Source organism: Microplitis demolitor, chromosome 8 (genome assembly GCF_026212275.2).
Source record: "Microplitis demolitor isolate Queensland-Clemson2020A chromosome 8, iyMicDemo2.1a, whole genome shotgun sequence".
Classification (NCBI taxonomy): domain Eukaryota; kingdom Metazoa; phylum Arthropoda; class Insecta; order Hymenoptera; family Braconidae; genus Microplitis; species Microplitis demolitor.
This window is the reverse complement of record NC_068552.1, coordinates 1,019,144-1,042,928: the sequence shown is the minus strand read 5'-3', so window position 1 is coordinate 1,042,928 and position 23,785 is coordinate 1,019,144. Positions and strand designations below refer to the sequence as shown.

Genomic DNA, 23,785 nt, shown 5'->3' with positions numbered 1-23,785 from the left:
TAATATTATAAATAAAAAAATTGAGAATTATTGCCATCTTATTATTACGAGAGAATCTCAAATCTTACAAAGTTAAAAAAATAGGTGATGAATGCCACTGAGTTGAGAAGTATTCTCATTATTTTATATAATACTCATGTACAAAATATATTAAGTACAAAATTTGTTTAAACTACGAAAATATAAATTTACAAATGAGAATAACCAATTATGACTAAATAAGGCCACTTTTATTAGTATTTTCTGGAATCGTTAATTTCCAAGTTTTTTCAGTTAATCGATTACTTAACAATAAAATAATTTTTTTAGCATACACTCGAAGTCCATTGAGTCTGATTCCATTAACTCGGGACTTCCCATCAATCTCGACCCCCACTACGTGCTACGCATACATGTGATTTAACAGCGCATGCGTGTAGTCTACTTTTAAAAAGAGAAGTGAAATTCGATAAGTCAGAATTTTCACTCTTCCATAGATTAACCGAGTTAATGGAATTCGACTGGTTTCAACGATTCGTGCTGACATTTAACTACAAAGGTACTGCTGATTAAAATCAATATCCTGCATTGATAGCTGTCATTTCTTCACCCCAATCAAATTCGTCAGAAGTGTTTTGTTCGCTGATACAACAATTGCACGTTTTACTTAATAGAAACAATACTCTTTTTTGTCCAAATACACATATATATACTACTGCAAATGCTTGTACGAAATTGACAGCTATATGGCAGTAGATTAAATTATCATATTTTAACTGCGAAATCAGAAGAGACAGCCAACCCAAGCTTAAAGTTCCGAATAGTAACGTAAACATTCTAAAACTATATTTTATTTTGTGTTGGATTCTTCCATAAGTACCGTTTTGTTTTATTGTGTTGACTGTCATCAAAGTAAAACAGATATTGACAATTATTGTAAATGCAACAGAAGTAAACAGGACAGACATTCCCAACCATCCAACGGTTTCCTGTACATGATGAAATTCATCTTCAACAATCACTTTGTTTGTCTCTAAAGTGAAATGTGCGAAAATTGCGGTCCCAGCTATGGTCACAGTAGATCCCCAAACATACATGGAATAATAGCAGTATTTCTGGCCATCAGAAACACGCAAAAATATATTACGCGATCTGAATGTGTTCCAAACAAAGTAACCAAGAGAATTAAGCCAAAAAAATGCCGATAGCAATGATATGTAAGCCACTGAATCTATTAGAAAACATATTTAGTTAAAATTTATATTAGTAGATTATGCAACATGTGGGCTAAGGAGCGAATAATTTAACAATCGTCGCGACATGAGCGTAAGGCTTAAGATGCATTGACACGAGTTCTGATGAGTCAATGAATCATAACCTCAAAGCGAATGGCGGGATTAGAATTGTCGTTCGCTTCGTAGTCCATATGTAGGATACATTATTTGTTGAAACCCTGCTATGAAAGTTCAATTTTCGAGAAGTAAAAAATTAAAATTTCATTTTAAATTAAATTTTTCAAGAATATTTGTCTATCGTATGCTATGCATATCATGAGCGACAAAAAGTAATACGTCGTCGCAACGTGTGGTGGCATTTCACTCGCTTCAAGTACAATCACGTCTTTAGTTATAGAATGCAAAATTAAATAGTCACCGATCGTGACATCTTGGAGTCATGTTCTGATATTACACTGCGAGCACTGTTCAGTGCTCTTAATACAGTAGAACCTCGATAACTCAAACCTCGGTAAGTTCAAAACCTCTGTAACTCAAAAAATTTTTTGATTCCGTTCCCTTACCAGCCTAATACCTCTATTACTTAAAATACAAAATCTCGATATCTTAAACAAATATTTTGAGCATCGCCCTTGATAACTTAAAATAATATTTTGGTGACCTCCATAACTTAAAGTATCATCAGTGAGTCATTGTATTGAGTATGTATACAAACAAAAGTTTTTGTCAAAAGCTTAATTTATCTTCACTTCATTCTTCCAGTAAATCTCTTAACGAACGGAACTTAAAATGAAATGAAAATTGAACACTTCAAAATATTTTAAATGATCTAACACCAGATCCACCAATCTCAATAGTGGCGCAAGGAAAGCCATCAATGATTTATGAGCATTTATTGAGCGTTGTGAAGACATTAACGACGAAATTTTCTCTTGTTTACATAACATCGAAAGAATGATTGAAGTAGAAAATCAAAAATGCATGAAACAAAAGAATATTACTGACTTTTTCTTAAAGAATTGAATTTACTTAAAGAAATAAATCAATAAATGTCACTTCTATTGAATTAAATGTATCTTCTTTTACTCAAGTTTCCAAAGTCGATAAACCTCGTTAAGTTACAAAATTTTATTTCAATAACCTCTCTAACTTAAATTCTCGATAAGTAAAGAACTCGATAACTCAAATGTTTTAACGTTTCCTTTGAATTTTAACTTATCGAGGTTCTACTGTACATGTCGGAGATCACACCTCACAGTGTATATCGGAACATTGCCCTTATTATCACATTAGTATAGTAAAGTTATAGGCTATTTAGCGCACAAGTGCGATTAAGTAAAATGTAAAGGCAAGGATGACTATATTTGGCGCTTCCGACGCGACTTACAGCGCTCGGAAGTTGAACTTTCAAAGCAGGTGTTGCAAAAATGATATTGTGGCGATAAGCTATGGGACTTACCAGCAATAAGGAAACTAACATGGCTGCCATATTCTGTTAATATCCTACCAGTTACTGCGATTTGATTCACTGCAAGGCACATTGTCATACTTGTAATCATATTACCAACAAGATCTCTTAATTGCGGTAATACAAAATACACAATAGCTACGAACAAGTAACATGCTATTGCAAACGCACGAGTTATTGGATCCACTACATGTTTAATTAGATAATTAGAATCCGTCCAAGCGACTGCAGGGACACAAATCATCGCGTAAGTTGTAACGAGAGCATTTTCGCTGAGAACAGCCTTGTCTGCGCAGTAGTGTCCGAATGCGTAATCAAAATGAAGGGACTCTACGGTGATACTGTCGTCATCTACTAAACTATGGGAACCTGGTTTTTGATTTTGCGTAGCACTCCAGCGATCATGCAAAATGTGTCGGAGATTTCCTGATGGTAAAATTGCAAGAAGGTCTTGATACTGACTACGCGGATTATAGTAAACATGCCACTGATGTTCAGTACTGCGACATAGTGGTAACCCAATTTTAAAATGAAAATTAGGCTGCTGTTTTTTATTAATTGGAAAATTGTCGTCTATAAAATCAGGCTTCCAAATTGTTGTCTCATTGGTTTCGGTTAACAGTGCGCACTTATCATCAAGAATGATTTCATTCATATCACAACATTTTGCTATTTGGACGGATTCTGTTAAATCTTGTGGTTTGACGACTGTACTGGCGCTGATCAAGTTGTTCAACCATACGAAGTGAATAAGAATTAACAAATACATCTTTCGCGTGATAAATTACGCTTTGGTAATAAGTTAGATCTTCATATTATTACTTTTTATTATTTACTCAGACTTATCATTGTTTAAGATGAAATTTTTGTCAACTATTTCATCTATTCGTTGTACCATAAATTTTATTTTTATAAATAAAACTTCATCGGTTTACTTTATCGATTTGAAGATTTTCTATAAATCGATTAATCAAATGTAATGGATACATTTTTATGAATGATGATTAAGAGTTCTTTCTTTTAATCACTAGACTTTTTTCCTGTTCCAAAATTATATATGTTCTGAAATTTGGAATTTACTCAATTAATTCGCAGTTCATACACTTATTGCTTATTAATAAAAACTAATAATTTACAAAGACTGTGCAGTAAAAAATACTGTGTTAAAAACGGCCCGTGTTTAATTTTCTGTGTTAAATCAACACATTTTACTGTTACTTAAAAATTTTAAATCGATCTACTATTTAACACTTTAAAAGTGTTGCTTAGTACAAAAATTGTAACTATCAACATTTATTAAGCGTTAATTTAAAATTAACACAAAATTTATCTTAAAAAGTCAAGCGATAGTCGAGGAAAAATTATTAGAAAAATGAAAGTGAAATCGACATTTTATAAATGTCTAACTTAAAAATTTTAATTATTAATATGTTAAATTTACCATTTACTAAAAGCTGGAATTTTTATCATACGAATAAAAAAGATTTAGTAGCAATTTCGAATTATTTCATGGAATGTTAAAATTATTTTTTCACTAAATAAAAATGTGTTTGTTTTTTTAAAAGAAATTAATTGATTTTCTATTTACGACTGCGATGAAATATTACATGATTTTTTAAAATCTTGGCTCTAATAAAAATATTGCTTACTGTCAAAAAATAGTTGAATGTTAAATGATAATTGTTGTCACTATTGATGACCACAAAATAATATTTAAATTATATTTACTGAATATCCATGGTACAAAAATAAAATGTGAAAGTTAACATTTTTTTTGTCGACACTGACATTTAAAAAGTGTTGAATTTACTTCTCTTATTACCCGAATTTTTAGTTGAAATTTTAACACACAGATTATCTTGATTTTAACACAATTTCTTTTACTGTCTACACACTTATAATAATAAGAATAATAACATCAGACATCTGAAAAGTTTACCATTTTTATAAACAAAACAAACTTCATATCACCAGAAATAATTTTTCAAGACCCCGTACATTTAAATTTTGGAGAGTCTCGCTCAGGCATTTTTTAATTATTAATATACAAACTCATAAATTAAAAAAGTGTCAAGTTTCGACTACTTGAATCATCATTAATATATTAACCTCACTTATAATGATTTTTTCTTGACTGACATTGACATCTATCGATACAACCAATGCTATTTTTTAAGTTTGCCTGAAACTACACCCAATGTTGAAGAGCAAAATGCAAGCAAAAGGAAAAGAAAATTTGTGGTCAACTTTCTGTCAGTTTTCATTGATGTGCACTCATATTGCTGTCAGAAAACTGACACATTTCTCGTCAAATTGAAAAGAAATTTGCTCAACAAACTAGGACTTTGCCCGAAATCTTAGGCTGGTATTGAACAGCAAAATGAAAAAGCAAACTTTTGCAGAGTAACCTTGGCCATCTGGAAGGTTTTTAGAAATTTGAACTATGGAAAACAGAACTCATATTGTGGCAAAAAAATTAAAGTCCACAATTAGTATAAACTTGCTGTTGAAGTATCGAGTTGGTAATTTTCTTAAATTTGACGTCAGATTGATGTTAGCCTGAAATTTTGAATCTCTTACTACAATCCCTTATTAAAAGAAACGATTTGAAAAAAAAAATTTTAAACAGTTTTTAATGCTTTTGAATACGTTGAATACTTTTGAATCACCATTCTTATGGAAGTTTAACATCACAAATCGTTTCGAATCGTTTCTTTTAATCAGGGATGGATTCCGCTTTTGTTAAACTAGGCCCAGGGGGCTCTTCATAGCTCGTTCGATGACGCGCAAAAATTTAACGTTAAAAATAATTTCTTAACTTATCTAACAATATGGATACAAATAATAATAAATATTTCACATGGAATGTTGCACAGTTAAGAGAAGATAACTCAACTATTTATTTACCTGTATAATAACTTTCATTTTTTTCAACAATAAGATCCTTTGCGACATGGTTAGAACATAATCTCGATTTCAAAGACCGAAAATTTACATTTATAGTCTTTTCCCAAAAGGCCCGACGTTTTCCATCATTGGGAAAAGTGAAAGTTGCTTTTCCTTTACAAAAAGGAGCACATCACTTACCCATATTCTGTATAATTTTTTAATTTCTCTGAAATCGAATATATATATGATGATTATGCGACACCAGTAGCAACTCCAACATTCATATTATTTATCGAAAACATCATATAATTGATTGTAAATTTGAAAATTTCTTGGAGTTTTTTTTCCTAACTCTAAAACAAATTTTTTGTCTTTTCAAATTTGACATTTAAAAATTTGCGCTCGACCAAATTCACTATTATGCTGCTCACAAGCGGAGGAGTTTGGCAAAACGGAACCCCATTGAGCGACTGACAAAGGGACAATGGAATTTTATATTTTTGAAATATTTCAGTGTTGTTTCACTTTGATTCAAAAAATAAAACATTACGCTCCTTAAAGAAATACATCGCAGCTGATGAAAAGTGTTTTTGTTGCAATGTCTACTTTTTTTTTTACTTCAAGTCTAATCCCCACCTTAGACCGACTTCCTAATATAGACTTGGTCATTCTGATTTGCTGCATACTGTTTATGTATTCAGTGCTAAGCTGAACGTGCGCTATGTTCAGTCGATATCGTAAACCTGTCATTAACGACAAATTTCAATATTTAAATCTTTTAAAAATAGTAATAAATTAAATAAAAATAATTTTAAGCAAAGCTCCTTATCATTTCCGAATGCATAACTTGATAATAATTAACTGAGCATCATGACGATAAATGAAAGTTCTGACATCGAAATTATTGGTTGTGGTTTCAATTCTTTCAAAGAAACCGAAGAAATCAACAGCTTGATAAATCAACTTCGAGTTCCTAATTTGTCTATCAGTTCAATAGAAAAAAATGTCGAGAGATTTAAATTTATCGTCTCTCAGTATCAGGATCAACCTCACCTCCTTGATCCGTATTTGGAAGACATCATTGGGAATATTTTGACAATCATTCACGACCAAGTTATTTCTGATGACATGAAAAATTATGCTTTTAAATATTTATTTCTTTTAATGAGTGTTAAGACGTACAAAAAACTCGTCACTTATCTTCCCCATGAGGTAAAATTATTTCTTAAATAATTACGATTACAAAAAATTTTTAATCCTTTAGACATACGCAGAAAAAATGGATTTCGTGGCGCAAAAAATATGGGTAATTATGTAGAAGAGAAGCTGCCTACACATTTGGCGATAAAAATTTAATCCACTAGAAAAAGTTTTTCATCAAAACGAAGTATATATCTTAATTACTTTTTTTTTATCACCAACAATGTAGGCAGCACTTCTATATACCCATATAACAATCTTGTTCAAGGCTTGAGCAAACCTGGTCTCAGGTTCGATAGACGTTAGTGTCTTTTTTTACTTGTGTCTTGCTGCAGATACTTGTAGCCAGATTTTAATAGCAAGTCTAGTGCAAGCCTTACACAAGAAATTCGTACCAGATTATAACTCAATTCTGGAGAAAGACTATAGTTGCGCATGGCTTGCTCAAGATCTTCTCAAAGCTCAAAATTGACCTTGGGCCTTGAGCAAATCATGCTTAAGTACCTGCCGTAAGTTACTGTCAATGAAGCTGAAGCTAGCGGCCGTAATAAGTAGCGGCCAGAAATTTTTTGCGTAGCCGCTAGCTTCAGCTTCATTTACTGGCGCAAGAAACACGCCAGAAACTTTTAAACTGCACCGTATCTAAGATATCTTCAATATTCTTGTGTACAATGACTTAAGCAAGTCATACACAAGTTTTGATGACGATTTCTTGCTACATGATCTTGCGAAAGACCCATACGTAGAAAAAGACACTAGCGACTAGAGATTTTGCTCAAGGCACTGGCACCAGAATCTTGCTCAAGCATGTGTTGAGTATAGTTACCACATTTTGTACCATGAAGTGAAACAAAAAATTTTCTTAGGGTGAGTAAAAGATATTTGTTCTAAGAAATCCTTTTTTTCTGTGTATCTATAGGTAGCAGATCTCTTGCCTGTCTTGAGAATGTTAGAAAAGCAAGACCCTTCTGACCTATCAACATGGGAAACCAGATACGTTCTTCTTATATGGCTGTCAATAATTTCGAAAATTCCCTTTCCACTGTCACGATTGGAAACTTCGAGTTCAGTGGACCCATCAGAAACTATCCTCGTAAGAATTCTGGTAGTATGCAAACGTTATTGCTTGGTCAAGGATTCATGTTTATTTGCTGCCGTCTTTTTGATATCTAATTATCTGACTCGGTCTGATGTCAAGATACTATACTTAGAAGAAATGATAATGTGGTGCTTGAAATGCTTAAAAAATGATCCTTCAAGTTACGGACCATTGGCAGTTTTAGCATCGATATTGAAACACAATCCACGTGATGATCTGAAGCCTTACTGTCAAATGTTATTCGATAACGTTATGGAGCTTAATTGTTTAAAAAGCCCGAATAGTTTAATAGGTAAATATGCAATTAAAATTATCCAGCGTATAGGGCTCGTGTTGTTAAGACCCAAAGTCGTCACTTGGAAGTATCAGAAATCTGGGCAAAAAATAAATTTGTTATCAGATATAAATAAATGTACAATAATTGAAAACATTGATGTCAATAATAGCGTAACAATGGATAGTGATGATCAAGACGTGCCTTCAGTTCTTGAAGAAATAATTGAACAGTTGATTCAAGGTCTTAGAAGTAAAACTATAGATATTAGATGGTCTGCTGCAAAAGGCATTGGCAAAATAACATCACGATTACCAGTTGATTTAGCTGATGAAGTAGTAGGTTTTATTCTGAATTTATTTTCTGATCGAGAATTGGATTCAGCTTGGCATGGAGGATGTCTAGCCTTAGCGGAACTAGGAAGAAGGGGGCTGTTGTTACCCCACCGACTGAACGAAGTTATTCCGGTAATTTTAAAGGCATTGGTCTTCGATGAACCCCGGGTAAATGGTTCTCTAGGGTCAGCAATCCGCGACGCCGCTTGTTATGTCTGTTGGTCTTTCGCGCGCGCATTCGAGCCAGATGTACTTCAACCCTATGTCCAGCAAATAGCAGCTGCTTTACTAATGGTTACTTGCTTCGACAGAGAAATAAATTGTCGGCGCGCCGCGTCTGCGGCTTTTCAAGAAAACGTCGGTCGACAAGGTAACTTTCCTCATGGAATAGACATTGTAACAGTCGCTGACTACTTCGAAGTTGGAATAAGGAGCCAAGCATATCTTAAAGTAAGTGTTCATATATCCCAGTATGAAGAATATACCATTCCAATGATAGATCATTTGGTTCAACGTAAAATCGAACATTGGGACACGACAATCAGAGAACTTGCTGCTAAAGCGCTGCATAATTTAACGCCTATCAATCCGAATTATATGATCGAATCTGTACTGCCTATTTTGAATGACTCTTTGAATTCAATTGATTTGAATGTAAGACATGGGTCTGTACTAGCAATTGCTGAAATAATTGACGCTTTGTATCATCACTTCAATCGAGAAATTTCCAGTATCATCGGTGCGTCCGAATTAGATAGAATAAAAAAAATCATCACTTTATTTAGAGCCCGCGGACAACTCAAAGGTCTTGGTGGCGAATTAATGCAACAAGCGTGTAGTACTTTAGTTAAAAAATGTTCTCTTGTACATTATCCCATTCATTCATCGGACATTGTCGACGAATGGCAAGACCTTCTTGAAGACTGTTTAAATCACGACGTGTCTGTTGTTAAATCTAAAGCTGCTGAGGCGCATACACAATTTTTTTCTGAATATTATACTGATGCTCATGAAAGTAAAAAAAAGCGCGATTTAGTTATTGATCGCTACCTTTTTAATTTGAAGTCTAATAACGAAAGTCGGAGAATCGGATTCGCCCAAGCTATTGGATACTTCCCTCCATTTATACTGCAAGAGAGATTAAAAGATATTTTTGAAGCGCTTTTTGCTTGTTCGAAAATTACAAAAGAAAGCCTTCACTGGGCAGAAAGTAGAAAGAATGCAATACAATCAATTACACTAATAATTAAGAATTTAGAAATTGAAAATGAGGAATTTCGGGCACTTATTCCGAAACTTTATGACTGTTATTTACTTGCGTTAAAAGAATATACAATCGACAGTCGAGGTGACATAGGAGCCTGGGTACGTGAAGCTGCAATGTCTGGTCTCTATGAACTAACAAGTTTAATTTCACGATCTAAATTCACTGCGTTCTTTGACGATACGTTGACGACTCAAATAATTGGTGGAATCGCGCAACAAGCTGTCGAACGTATTGACAGAACTCGAATTCACGCAGGGAAAATTTTTTACGCCCTTTTATATTCAACACCAATAATACCTAATATTCCATATCACAATGAGTTGAAAAATATTTTTCCATACAATGAATGCAAAGACAGTATTAATTGGATGACTGAACTTGATACATTTCCTCGCTTTATTAAGATGTTGGATTTTCCACCGTACATGGAGTGTATTTTGCGCGGCATAATATTTAGCATTGGAGGTTTGAGTGAATCTTTGGTAAAGCATTCAAGTACTTCGTTGTTCTCATATTTGAATGAAACGGATGAGAAAAGGCTCAGAGAATTATGCAATGAAATATTGAACATTTTTGATAAAAGCCATGGTGATGAGCGAATGATAAGGTCGATCCTTGCTTTCTTAGATAGACTTCTCAGCTCTGGGTATATTCAAAGTATTTTAGATGATACTCAGAACGAATTTTCAAAACGTATGCTGTCATTAGTTAAAAGAGAAAAACAATCTATGAATAATACTCAATTAATTATAAGTGCTATCAACGTATTTTGTCAACTTTTACAGGTATTTTATTGACAAATTAATGACTGTGTTCTTCATTAAAAATTCCGATTAAACCCGATTAGAGTTTTTCAATCGGAGTTTTTAATCAGACAATAACTTTAATTTTGAATAAATATTTTTCAGGCTAAAGGGTCAGTAAGCAAACAAGCATTCGTCCAATTAAGTATTTTGCTCTGTAATAAGTTTCAAGCAATCAGAAAAACAACAGCACTTCGATTGTATGAAGCTTTAACTCTATATGGAGAAGATATGGACATCAAAGAAGATAATTTGGCTGATGTATTGTCTGGATTAAATGAAACGGACTGGGGTAAATCACCCGATGAATTGAGACCAATAAGAAATCATTTTTGTGAATTGTTGAATGTAAGTCCGCCTGTAAAACTGAAAGAGAATAACGAGAGTTAATTAATTCGCTTTAGATTTTTTATAAATTTATAATATAACATTTATAAAATTACATTTTGTTAATTTTTTTTTACGTTAAGATCAGTTACGATAAATTTTCAAATGCAAGTACCATAAAAATAAAAGACTTTTTTATTTTAATACTAAGGTTTCAATTAAAGACATTTTTTGTCTTTGTACATTTTAATTTTTTCTTTGTGGAATTTATTGATATCGATTGTTTTGTTCTGAGAAAACAAACGATACAAAAGTTTCGCAGCACAAGACTCAATTTCCCACATAACTGACCATTGATTTTTTTTATTTGTATAAATGTTTCTTGGCTTGGAACAATTATAATGTTTTTTCGTTACCGTGTGCGGTTTAATGGAAGATAGTGATTTTTTACAAACAAAGCATTCAAATTTTTTGACATAATATCCAAAATTGTTAAAAAGATTTTTTGGTTTCTTTTGTAAGATATTGAGTAAATAACTATTAGTAATGCCATTTTTTACTAGTTTATGCCTTAAGTAATTATCGTACTTTACGTCATCATTTACAAGCTCTCGCAAGTATTCTGCAAGTATTTTGGGAGTTTTGAATTCGTTTATAGCAATGGCTGAATGATTATTCGGAAGCCAGTCCTATTAAAAAATAATCCATTGTCAAATTTATGAGAAAAACATTAAAATGTGAAAAAGGCTGCGTTACGCTCATTGAGCGAGTGACGAAGGATTACAGTTTGAATATTATTAAAGTACCTTGAACGACTGCGAACCATAATAGATGGGTACTGAACCGACTATTAAAGGTCTCCACAATTTTTCGGTGATATAATCTTCACAAATCGCATTTTCAATTGCCAAAGTGAACTTATACTGCCCAACAAATTTCAAAAATTCACGACTATTCAGTTTATTGAGATAGTTTTCTTGTAATTCTTTCGGCAAAAGCTTATTGTTGATACAAGATCCATAAGAATCTACTGGAATATATTTCATCAACTGAGAAACAAACAAATCACGGCCATTCATTGTGTCGCAATTCGATTGAATAAATAATACTGGTGCCAAATTTTTTTGTTTCATCAGTTGCGTTTTTTCCGATGTTGGCAAAAAATATTTTTTATCTGTACATTGAAACAGAAAGATTATTAAAGAATAAATCAATTGGTTGTTGAAAAAATACCTAATAACTCTTGTTTGCTCGGTAAATCAACCAAATTGATCGGTAAGTCGCTGAATCGACTAAATGTAGCTGAGTAATTAAATAATTGAAGTGCTTCTTCTTGTACTAAAATTAAATTATTTCTTGGAGATTCTTCATGAAGTAAACCCCAACTTACGTTGGTTTGTCGAGGAAATGGTAAATCATTGAATTCAATATTACTGCCGTAAAATAAAATGGCCTGATTATAAGAGTAGGAATTATATTATTCATGTATGACTTTATTTTAAAAATGAACATAAACATGATACTGAAGTTAGCTAGCGTTTAATAATTTTTGGACTTTTTCCAAAGCAATAAATTATAAAAAAGAAATTTCAATTTTTTTGTAATTGGGTTGTCAAAGAAAAAGCCGAAAATTGTTGAGTGGTTGCTAACTTTAGAATCATGAATAAAAATACCTGAAGTCGAGAATTCGTTAGAACCGATCGATTCTTAGTAAAATAACATTTGACATCTCCACATTTTCTTAATTGTTCATCGGAACCAAAGGGTGTCCACCATAAAACAATTGGTATATCTACCAATAAAATTACACATAAAACTTTTGAAAAAGTTATAGCTTATTAAAAAAAAAGTTTTTTCTTTCAAAATTTCATAACTATTTTTTGGTCGGGTAAAAAAATTTGACATTCAAAAGCAGTAAAAAGTAAAATTTTTTTTTCTAATCGTTTTAAATCATTTCTTTTAATAAGGGTAGAAAATGATAACTCATTTTTAGCCAAATAAAAAAAGTCTGTTCAATATTTTTAATATTTACCTGAGGTAGCTTCATTTTCATATTCTTGCAGCATAAAGTAGACCTAATAGTTTCAAATAAAAGTCTTATAATTATAGTATTGCAATATTAAACGAGGTATTTAATCATAAAATATTTTATAACTATTACCTGAAGTAATAAAAGAATGAAGGAAAAAATAACAATTAATTGACAAGTTTTCCGGAATTTAATTTTGTTCTTCATTGAAAATGTTTAGTCTAACAATGGAGATGCAAATCATTACAATTCGAATAAGTTTGATCGAAGGCAAGCTATGGGGTAAAGTACATTTACAAAACTAATCTACCGACTATACTATTGACCATCAGAAACCATCATTTAAACTACCATAAGAATTATCTACATGACATATCTTAGTCATATTCACTTGCTGTCATTATGCCTCGCCCCCTGTCTGGTTTGAGTTTGGGTGCCATCGAATTGTCCTAAAAGCTAGTTATCTACAGTGCTACTGAACGTCAGTTGCTGTTTGTTCCCTATAGAGCTACGAAGCGGTTGATATTTATGGCGCATGTATTTGATTCCAATGATTGTTTGAGATAGAGGTTTTTTTAGTCTTTCAAATTTAGACACTGCCATATTTCAATGCATTTGACTTTAGAACCACTATAATTTCAGCACCAACGTATTAAATCTCTTATAGATTTAAGACCTATGATTTTTATCATCTCTTATACTATACACCTACATTATGATGAGTCTTGTATTATTCATGACCGTGTAACTTAGAAAACTTATATAAAATCATCTCTCACTTATAAATACATAGATATTATAACGCAACATATTTAAGTGACTTATGTATTAAGTGTCAAGCTAATTATGTACTTGTCATAAGTAATATCAATGCAATTGGCAGCTAGTTCGATTTAACTCCACAGTAGCTTTAAGCCTTCAACTAAATGCTGCCAATATATTACGTCCCCGCAGTTTTTGTAGACCTTGTATGTTTGTGTCCGTAATGCTTAGCAGCTTTATAATTACGGTTACCATTAAATTATCAACAATGGTAGTTAAGTGCTGTGTCAATAAATGTCAGTAGTTACATATTCCCTATAACGTTAAATTTCTTTGATATTTATTTCAGATGTATTTAGAATTCAATGACTATTTGAGATAGAGGTTTTTTTAGTCTTTTAAATTTGGACACTGGCATATTTTACTGCATTTGACTTGAGAACCATTATAATTTCAGCACCAATGTATTAAATCTCTTATAGATTTAAGAACTATGATTTTTATCATCTCTTATACTATACACCTACATTATGATGAGTCTTGTATTATTCATGGCCGTGTAACTTAGAGAGCTTATAAAATAATCATCTCTCACTTATAAATACATAGATATTTTAACGCAACATATTTATGTGATTTGCGTATTGAGTGTCAAGCTTATTGGGTACTTGTTATAAGTAATATCAATGTAACCGGCAGCTAATTTGATTTAACTACACAGTAACTTTAAGCCTTCAACTAAATGCTGCCAATATATTACGTCCCCGCAGTTTTTGTAGACCTTGTATGTTTGTGTCCGTAATGCTTAGCAACTCTATATTTTCAGCCCAGGTATACTTTGTTGCTATTTATAAATACAGTATTGACTGTTGTAATTTTATCATTTCGGTTGGCAAAGTAGGTAATTTAATGGTAATTTCAAAACAGTTTACTGCAGAAAGAAAGGGAGTGGTTAAAATTTAGAATACGAGCAAGTTATAGTCAGATTCTCACGTTTAAAACAAATAATTTCAATTCTTTGAAATAAATTATTGAAAAACTTAATTGCAAAGAAGGATTTTAAATATGATTTAAGTTTAATTTTTTAATTTAAATTCTTTGACATTTTCAAACCTAAATTTCAAGTAAAAGTAAAAGTCTTATTTTTTCAAGTTTAAAAACTAACATTTCCAAAATTTTATTATAATTATCCGTAGCTCATTATTATTATTCTTTAAAAAATTGGCTCATATGTATATATTTACATATTAATGTCCTTAAATTGGATATTTTGTTCCAGTTCATTAATTACAATTATTGATATTTTATATTGTTATATTGTTATAATAAGATACATGTTAAATGTAAGTTTTTAATTTTAGTACACAGTATTTTATTAATTAACTCAAAGATTTATCATCAACAATAACTTTTATTAGACCTGTTTTACATTTTTTGTTTTCATTATATATATATATTTTTTAAATTCGGTTCTCTTCTTTTTTATTTTGATTCAATTACTTGAATGGTAATATTATTGCTAAAAATACTTATGTAACATTTTAAATTATGGTATAAATTTATTACAAATTCATAAAGCAAGAGGTATACAGTTTCAATGGTTGTTGGTAAATTGTTTTTTTTTTTTTTTTTCCAATTAATTCGTTGGTTTCTTTTCCTCGTGAACGTCAGCGCTGGCATAATTGATATCGTCGTACAGGACGACTAATCGTTTAATTCCAGTAAATGCTGATCATTTAATTTGTGAACAAAATTCCTTAAAGGTCTCTTCCGTATTCTTAAAACAGAATATTTGTTGTAATAGATAAGTTCAATAAATAAATGATGATTGAATTTTTTTTTTTACCTTTCAGCAGCATAAATATGAAATTTAAAAACTGGTTCTAAAATTTTAATGCTTTTGGTTGAATCTAATCTCTATATGATCATGTCTTGTTTTATTGCCCGGATCCTGTTGAATGTTAATTCATAAATTAAGCTCCAGCGTATGCCTTTTTGGAGTGAAACTCTGGAAAAACATATCATATTTAATTAATATGGGTTATTTTTTGACAGATAAATTATTTTAGTTAATAAATGTACTTGTTAAATAAATATCTGACAGTGAGCATAAGTACTGGATCTGGTCTCAACTCACTAGGATCATCCGCAAATGACTTACCTACACTGGATCTTTGAAAACATTTCATTATTTTAGTGAAATCAGCTTTTTTGTGCCTTTGATTTTTAGGTTTTCCATCGATCTCTGAAATGCGTAATAAACCTTCTCGTTCTCTTCTGAAAATATTATTAAATAATTTTATCACAACGTTCATTAAATCCGATTGAAATTTTTTCATCAGATTAAATCGGAAAATAAATTTATTATTTTTCGCTTAAACTCGATTCAAACCGATTGAGCCAATCGGAAAGTTCCAATTAAAACCCAATTAGAATTTTTCAATCGCAGTTTTTGATTAGGGAAATTGTATTATTGTGATTATTTTTTTTTAAACTTACAGACGTCATTCTTTTCCTGAACACATTGAAAAACATGTGCCGACCATTTTTCTTAATTATTAACCCAGTTTTTGTCACTTCTATTATTGCAATAAATCAAATCTATTTTATTGTAAATTACAAGATAAGTGTGAATGTAGCAGATATCAGATAAATTTAAAATTATTAATAAATAGAATATTAGAGTCAATAATTGGTAAAATCAAATTTAAAAAAAGGACGAATATGAAAAAATTAATACGTGCATTTTTTATGAATTATATTTTATTAATTATTTACTCTATTTATTTATAATTTTATATGTGTGAAAAAAAAAAATTAAATAATTTTTAAATAAAATTATTATTAGTTTGTAATGATGATAAATTTTAATTATTTCGTTGATTATTATTACTTTTTTTGATAGGTAAAAATATTTACAAATATAAAAAAATACACTTTGATTTTACGACTTCATTTCCGATACGTTCCGTACTTTTTTTTTATTTTTAACAGTGTCCATATTTGTGTAAATTTGATAAATTAATTCGTAAATAAATAATATGATTAAAATAATAATAAAAACTGTAATAAATTCAATACGAGAGAAAATACAAAAATTATTAAATAAACGGGTGGTCTGTGTAAATAATTTACTGAATTATTTTTTTTTCAATTAGTTGCAAAAGTATGCATTATTTATTGCTTATTTAAATTCGTAAAATCTATTAGTGTGCAACGTTAAAATAATTAATTGATTAATTAATTAGTTGATAAATTAATTAAATTTCGAATTTGATAAAAATAAACTAAAAAGTCTCGCAAGTATGTAAAACATTTATAAGTAAATAAAATATTGTCGAATAATTATTATTATAAATATTAATTATTTTTATAAATTAATTGTTAATTGAAGGAGGAAAAAATACTTGTTTTTTTTTTTTTTAAATTTATTACTTTTTTTTTTTTACTATAAAAAAAATAGAAAAAAAATGATGAAAAGTAAAAACTAAGACCGCAATTATATCGATTGTGAATATCGATTACCCCGTGTTCATTAATTAAAAAATAAATCCAACTAATTAAAAAAAATTTGTAACACCGTACCATTAAACTGAAGTGCAATAATTTAATTGTTTATTGACAAAAATTTAATGTGCAATTATTTTATTATCAACTGATTAATTTTTTTTTCTGTAATGATTACTTCAGTAAAATTTTATTAATTAAATAATTAATTTTTCTGCTTCATAATTTATTATTGATGTACATTTAAAAAATTGGAGCAGAGATTTTTCTCAAATCGTTAAAATTTATGATTATATTTATTGTTTCTGGTGAATTATTTAAAACTAAAAATTATTCATAGTAAAGTTAATTATAGGCCCACTGTGGCATGTTTAAAAAATCGGCAAACTGTTGTAGATTGCTTGGAATCGGTGGACGAGGTGGTCGGTCACTGCGGCGCCAACTTTCCATAAGCGGCTGCATTTTCCGCCATGTGAATTGTGACGCTGCTTCATGATTTCTATATATAAGAATATATGTTTATTCATCCGATATTAACGTGAATTCAAGTAGATAATGAGAAAATTCGCATTTGGTAGACAGAATAAAGAATAAGTTTAATGAAAAGATAAAAAAATAAATCAAATTTTTAATAATAGAAGACCATACTCGAAAAAAAAACAAAATAGCTAAACTTGATGATACAGCATGGGAATTATAATTGTAGATATACATACATGCATACAAACATATATATATATATATATATATGTATATAAATATTAGGGTGTGTCATTTTAAGGCTAAATTTTTTTTTTACTAGTATATCAGAAAATCTGGTAGTATAAAGAAAATTAAAAATTGTGCCGCTGGGCTAAAGGTTTGAAGTCCAATAGCGGCTTAGCTCATCAAAAAATTCGACTTCTCATTTAAATAATACGGGAAATTTTTTTTTTAACTTAGAGTATTTTTACGAGATCTTTTTACTTTTTCGGCAAATCTATCAGAATTATCACAAAATATTCTAGGATTTTTTTTGTACAAAATTTTATTTCCTACAAATTATTATCAGTTAAATTTTTTCAAATTCCACATTGTTTTCTAGTTATTTTAATTTTAATATCAAGCTCTTAAAAAAGTAGTGTTCTGATCGATTACAAGAGCTTGATATTGAAATTAAAGTAACTAGAAAACAATGCGGAATTTGAAAAAACTGTACTGATAATAATTTTTAGAAAATAAAATCGTCAACAAAAAAGACCTTACAACATTTTATGATAAGTCTGATAGTTTTGCCGGAAAAGTAAAAAGATCTCGAAATTTACTATAACTTGACTTCGAGCTCTAATAACCTTTAGAACAGATGGATCGATCGAAAAATGATAGGACCTTTTTTGTCGAGTGTTCAATTTCTTATAAAAATGTGTATTAGTCAATTCAATCTATTGATTTGTTCACGAGTTAAAAATACTCAAAGTTAAAAACAAAAAATTTCTCGTGTTATTTAAATGATAAATCGAATTTTTTGATGAGCTAAGCCGCTATTAGACTTAAACCCTTTAGACCAGCGGCATAATTTTTTATTTTCTTTATACTTCCAGATTTTCAGGTATAGCAGTAAAAAAAAAATATAGCCTTAAAATGACACAATATATGTAAATATATATATATATATATATATATTTATATAAGTGCATGCATGTGTCGAAAAAAAAATCGTAGCTACTGAAAAAACTTACTGCACACTCAAATGGTCAAATATAACTTTCAGGGATCTATAAGGGCGTGCCGTTGCCGCAATAAACAATGCATCTTGAAAGATGCAATATTTCTGCAACTGAGGATTTCTTACATGGTTATGAACGATCGATAAATCAAGTTCATCATTTGTTATTTTTCCCCGAGCAGGACAACCGTGAGCTCGACGTTCATAGCATCTTATATATCTGAAATACACACATAATAAATTTTTTTATAAAAAGTAAACTTTCACGGACAAGAAATTATAGCTGCTACAACAGCAGCTGTAGTTTAGGTTACTACAAATTGGAGTAAAGGAATAACCTTGGAATAACCTGAACCACACGTATAGTAAAATCAGTACTATTTATGTAGTGCCCTTTAGCACATATCGAGTACTCGCTACTACACATGTTTTACTATAATATCATGGATAGAAGAACCATAATTTTTTTTTCTATGTTCTGAAGACGTTACGCAAAGAGACCGGTATTAAATAGAAACAACCAATTTTGTCAATGGTTGGATAATATTTAAATCCTAGGACAATTTTTAACTTCCCGCAATGAAAATTCGGGAAGTTAATGATTTCAGTCCGATTTTCGAAAATTGAGTTTTTATCAAATTTTGACGTTTTTAAGTCCTAAGAAGCTATCCTGATGATTTCCAGATGGATTTCTGCGCGTGTATGTATGTGTTTCAATATCTTAAAACTTTTAAGCAAACCGTCCTATTGAAATGATACAAAGGAATATAAAAGGATTCTACATTTAACAGAAGCCCTATGAATTTAAATTCGATTGGTCAGGTAGATTTTGAGAATGTTTTAAAATAAAATTTTGTATAAAAAATAGTTATACAAATATAACTTTCAACCTCTTGATATATAGATCAATTTCAAAATGGAATCAGCTCTTTTATTTATATTTAAATTAAAGATGAAGTTGCATTTAATTATGAGGTGATCAAGAGAGACCAATAAGACTAACAGTTGGAATGATTTTGAACATATTTTAGTACATTTTATTATTATTTATCCGAAAGAAATGGTATAAAATATTATTTTTTTAACTTATCGTCATCAATATCTTTAGAAATAATATAACGGTGACCTTGGCTACTTCGTGTCCAGTAGCCACGAACCACAGTTACAAAATTTCCCGATTCAATAATTAATTATTAATTATAAATATAAATTATAATTATTATATCGCTGGTTCTGAAATGCGGGAAATAGATCTCAGAGAGTAGGTCGACTCGTTTTGACCGGACACGCGGCTGAAATTAAACTTATTCTCTAAGACACTGGTGATGAAAAGTAATTTCTTTGAGACTTAATTTAATTATTATATATAATTAATTTTATTTAACCAAATCCCCAAATATTTACAAATTTCCCCTTTATATAAATTAAATTTCTTCTATGAATAAATAAGTGTCTAGTGACAACAAAATAAATTTATTTACATGTAACGATTTAATGGACATGGGAAATAAATAATAATTATTCACACTAGATTGACGTTGAAGAGAGAGATATAAAAATATAATAATTTTATCATAAATCTTATCTGGATTTTATTGTGTTCGACGTACTGATGGTATTGGACGCCGCTGCATGTTGGACCTTCTCTTCCGGATCCTGGCTGTTGATGTTGGACTTGGTGCTGGATACTCTCACACAAATCACTTAGATAATCAACTTAACAAAATTTGGTTTTATAAACCAGTTTATAGAGAGAGCAAAATAATTTAGAATTTTTACAGTTTTCACAATCGAGCAACGAGTAACGAGGCTGTATGTATCAGCACTTTGACTTGAGTGTCGTTTGAATCGATCGCCTGCACTTGAATCGATTGCCTGCACTTAAATGTCGAGTCGATAGCTTGGACTTGAATGTCGATCCTGATCGAGACGTCTCAGGTCCCAACCTCCGATGACCCCTACCTAATTATGCGCACATGACCGACTTACGGTCACCTGCTGCGCGAAATCATCCCCTGTGGTCTAGCGCTTAACCCAGCCAAACTTAGCAATCAGGCTGTAATATGAGAGACAGAAAAAGACCAAATTCAGACAGAGACAGCGAGAGAGCCGCACTCTCATGTCGTATACCAACGCTGCCCGGTTATAATAATGAACCGATTTTGACGTTCAAGGTGGCATTCAATCCAGTTTCTTAATCATTAACGTTCAAAAACAACTTTAATTGATTAGTTAAACAATTTGAATTTAATTAGAAACAATTTTTCGCAATTCTTTCGATAGCGGTTTATTTTGAAATAAATTAACCGATTTTGATGGTTGAGGTGGCACTCGACGTACCTTGTAAATTTTAGAGCTGGATATATTTTGGAATGAATCCATGAAGTACTTTACAAGTTATCCGAAAAAAAACATATTTGAAAATTTTGATTTTTGCAATATCTTCGAACATATCGTACTGATTATGCTCAATTTTTCAAAAATAGTTTGAATTTATGATGCAAGACACTGTTTAATTACAAATTAAAAATGAAAATTTTGAAAAGAAAAGACAAACTTTTTCGCTTAAAAAAAATCACTGCATTGTAACAATTTTTTTGGGAGACGCTAAAAATCTGTTGTCCCGACCCAGACAGGAAAGTACGACGGGCCCAGGCTTGGCTCAGGCTTGGTTCAACTATGTTGAACTCTGGGCCAAGCTTGTAAGCCAGCCTTGTTCCAGCCTTAGTAGAAGTCTGGAATGATAACTGGGTGCCAAGCCTGGTTGCCAGCCCTGACCCATGCTTGCATGCCAGACCTGGCCCAACCTTGGTTGTCAGACCTGACCCATGCTTGGTTGCCAGACTTGGCCCATGCATCGAAAAAACACATAAATTCAATTCAAAAAAAAATTTATTATTATTAAAGTACTAGAGTGTGTGATCATTAACGTTTAAACTATTTAAGTGAAGTAAATAACGTGAAAAAAACTCGGTGAAAATTCTGCTGGGCTCTGGGCGCGAACTGCCGTCCTTCTGATTGCTGGGTTTGAACGCTGGCTACTGGACGAACCTACTAACGTTCAACTGAAACTTTTATATGTTCTACTTGTTCATTTTACTACAACTACTCGGTTTTATGAAATATAAAGAGCAATTTAATCTATATTTTCGATTAAGAAAGAAAAAAATAATTTCGTATTATTTATATTATAATTACATAATTTTTTAAAATAAAATTTATTAAATTTAATTGATTATTTATCAAGAACCCAGCTTAATTATCTTACTCTACCACCATAATTCCCAAGTTAGGGTGACTCTCGGCTTGGCCAAGGCTAGGTTATCTAGTGTTGGCCGATGTTAGGGTAACCATCCAACGGCCGAGGCTAGGTTATTCAATCTTGGCCCATGTTAGGGTGACTCTAGGGTTGGCCAAAGCTAGGGTATTCAGTCTTGGCTCAAGCCTGGGTAATCATTGGAATGGCCAATACTAATTAACCAGTTATGGCCCAGGCATGGGACAGTATAGGTTTGCCAAGACGGGCTTCCCAATAATGTCCCAGGCATGGCCCCGTCGTTCAACTCGGGGGCTTCCTGTATGGGTAAAAGTTATTCATAGCTGGGTCCTAGCTAGGGTCTACCGTGGAAACCCAAAGCTCGGTGAACTAGTTCTGGTTCAAGCTTGGGCCAATATTGAAGAGCTAGAGCAGGGTTACCCATGACTGGGTCTCGTTTGGGGCCAACAGCGGAAAGCCAGCGCTAGGTTGCCCACGACTGGGCCTTAGCTAGGGCCGACACTAGGAAGCCAGAGCTGGGCTTACTAGTTCTGGTTTAATTTCGGGCCAAGGATAGAAAGCCAGCGCTAGGTTGCCCACGACTGGACCTAAGCTAGGGCCGACATTGGGAAGCCAGAGCTGGGCTTACTAGTTCTGGTTTAATCTCGGGCCAAGGATGGAAAGCCAGCGCTAGGTTGCCCACGACTGGACCTAAGCTAGGGCCGACATTGGGAAGCCAGAGCTAGGTTGCCCAGTCCTGGGCCTTAGCTAGGGCCGACACTGGGGAGCCAGAGCTGGGTTACCCAGTCCTGGTCCGTGCTTAGCCCCGTTGTCAGAGCTTGTAAGTTCCTACATGGGCTGTTGAAAATCGCCCATAAATTTCAGATTTTTTTTTATCCTTTAATTTTTTCCAGTAGTGTGTTTAGAAATGCTAATTATGATTTTAAAAAAAAACGATTTCTGAATTATTTATTAAAATAATCCAAATATGAAAGAAACGAATATAAACAATAAGATATTGTTTTTAAGAAAAAATTATTTTTTAAAAATCATTATTTTCTTACGCTAACAATATGGTGAAAAAAAATTTTTCTAAAATATTTAATTAATAAAAAAATTTATAAACAAATGGCATGAAAAAATTTGAAAAGTAATCATATAATGCCTAACAAGTATATGAAATCAGTAATAGCTTAAAGTTTCAAAAAAAATTATTTAACATACATTATTTAGAATTTTAATTTTTTCGTTACTTCAAAAATTAATAATGAATGAAAAAAAAGTAATTTATAAACTTTCATGACGTTATCTTGTTGAGTATGTTTATAAAAAGGGCTTTAAGAAGCAAAAAATTTATAGATTAATTATTTAAAATTTTATACCGCCTTTTATTATAACACAAACCCGTAAAAAAAATGTTAATTAACAATTGAATAACTTTTTGAAAAATGGTGATACAACTTTCATTACCAAAAAATCATATTCTTTGAAGTGTCTAGATGACACCAGAATTTTTTCTGGCCAAAAAGATGGGCGGTTAATTTGCTTAACGGTTTTTTGTTTTTAACAATTGTAATTTTCTTGTCCAGAAAAAATCCAATCAATGTTTTCTCTAGAAGCCATTTCGGATCGTTTAAGCCATCAACCATA

The 23,785-nt window shown here is 31.4% G+C and overlaps 4 protein-coding genes and 1 long non-coding RNA gene across 8 annotated transcripts; 1 reads left to right on the top strand and 4 right to left on the bottom strand.

Annotated features, from left to right (window-relative positions):
* Positions 1-104: 104 nt before the first annotated feature.
* Positions 105-5,135, bottom strand: LOC103575906 (probable G-protein coupled receptor Mth-like 5). 2 transcript variants are annotated; one of them, XM_008555905.2, is made up of 3 exons: positions 4,622-5,135; positions 2,674-3,744; positions 105-1,210 (listed from the first exon to the last, which is right to left on the bottom strand). In XM_008555905.2, exons 2-3 carry the CDS (start codon positions 3,449-3,451, stop codon positions 555-557), a joined length of 1,434 nt encoding a protein of 477 aa, XP_008554127.1. In that variant the 5' UTR covers positions 3,452-3,744; positions 4,622-5,135; the 3' UTR covers positions 105-554. The 2 variants fall into 2 exon arrangements, with proteins under 2 accessions (XP_008554127.1, XP_008554129.1); XM_008555907.3 differs by lacking the exon at positions 4,622-5,135 and adding an exon at positions 4,332-4,613.
* A 930-nt stretch (positions 5,136-6,065) lies between these two features.
* On the top strand, positions 6,066-10,991 carry LOC103575909 (tubulin-specific chaperone D). Its single transcript, XM_008555911.3, has 3 exons — positions 6,066-6,783; positions 7,691-10,531; positions 10,655-10,991. Exons 1-3 carry the CDS (start codon positions 6,442-6,444, stop codon positions 10,937-10,939), a joined length of 3,468 nt encoding a protein of 1,155 aa, XP_008554133.1. The 5' UTR covers positions 6,066-6,441; the 3' UTR covers positions 10,940-10,991.
* Positions 10,992-11,055: 64 nt separating this feature from the next.
* On the bottom strand, positions 11,056-14,235 carry LOC103575910 (alpha-(1,3)-fucosyltransferase B). Of its 2 annotated transcripts, XM_053741230.1 has the most exons (7): positions 13,685-14,235; positions 13,038-13,613; positions 12,909-12,951; positions 12,550-12,668; positions 12,110-12,329; positions 11,683-12,050; positions 11,056-11,565 (listed from the first exon to the last, which is right to left on the bottom strand). In XM_053741230.1, exons 2-7 carry the CDS (start codon positions 13,110-13,112, stop codon positions 11,095-11,097), a joined length of 1,296 nt encoding a protein of 431 aa, XP_053597205.1. In that variant the 5' UTR covers positions 13,113-13,613; positions 13,685-14,235; the 3' UTR covers positions 11,056-11,094. The 2 variants fall into 2 exon arrangements, with proteins under 2 accessions (XP_053597205.1, XP_008554134.1); XM_008555912.2 differs by having other exon boundaries at positions 13,038-14,235.
* A 1,049-nt stretch (positions 14,236-15,284) lies between these two features.
* On the bottom strand, positions 15,285-16,402 carry LOC128668386 (uncharacterized). Its single transcript, XR_008404125.1, has 4 exons — positions 16,167-16,402; positions 15,829-15,944; positions 15,514-15,675; positions 15,285-15,444 (listed from the first exon to the last, which is right to left on the bottom strand). It is a non-coding gene; the product is annotated as an uncharacterized LOC128668386 (long non-coding RNA).
* A 1,086-nt stretch (positions 16,403-17,488) lies between these two features.
* On the bottom strand, positions 17,489-21,125 carry LOC128668380 (uncharacterized). Of its 2 annotated transcripts, none has more exons than XR_008404111.1 (3): positions 20,490-21,125; positions 18,893-19,099; positions 17,489-17,673 (listed from the first exon to the last, which is right to left on the bottom strand). XR_008404111.1 is itself a non-coding variant. In XM_053741218.1 (3 exons), exons 1-3 carry the CDS (start codon positions 19,304-19,306, stop codon positions 17,520-17,522), a joined length of 450 nt encoding a protein of 149 aa, XP_053597193.1. In that variant the 5' UTR covers positions 19,307-19,814; the 3' UTR covers positions 17,489-17,519. The 2 variants fall into 2 exon arrangements, 1 of the variants encoding a protein (XP_053597193.1); XM_053741218.1 differs by lacking the exon at positions 20,490-21,125 and adding an exon at positions 19,218-19,814.
* Positions 21,126-23,785: the final 2,660 nt, after the last annotated feature.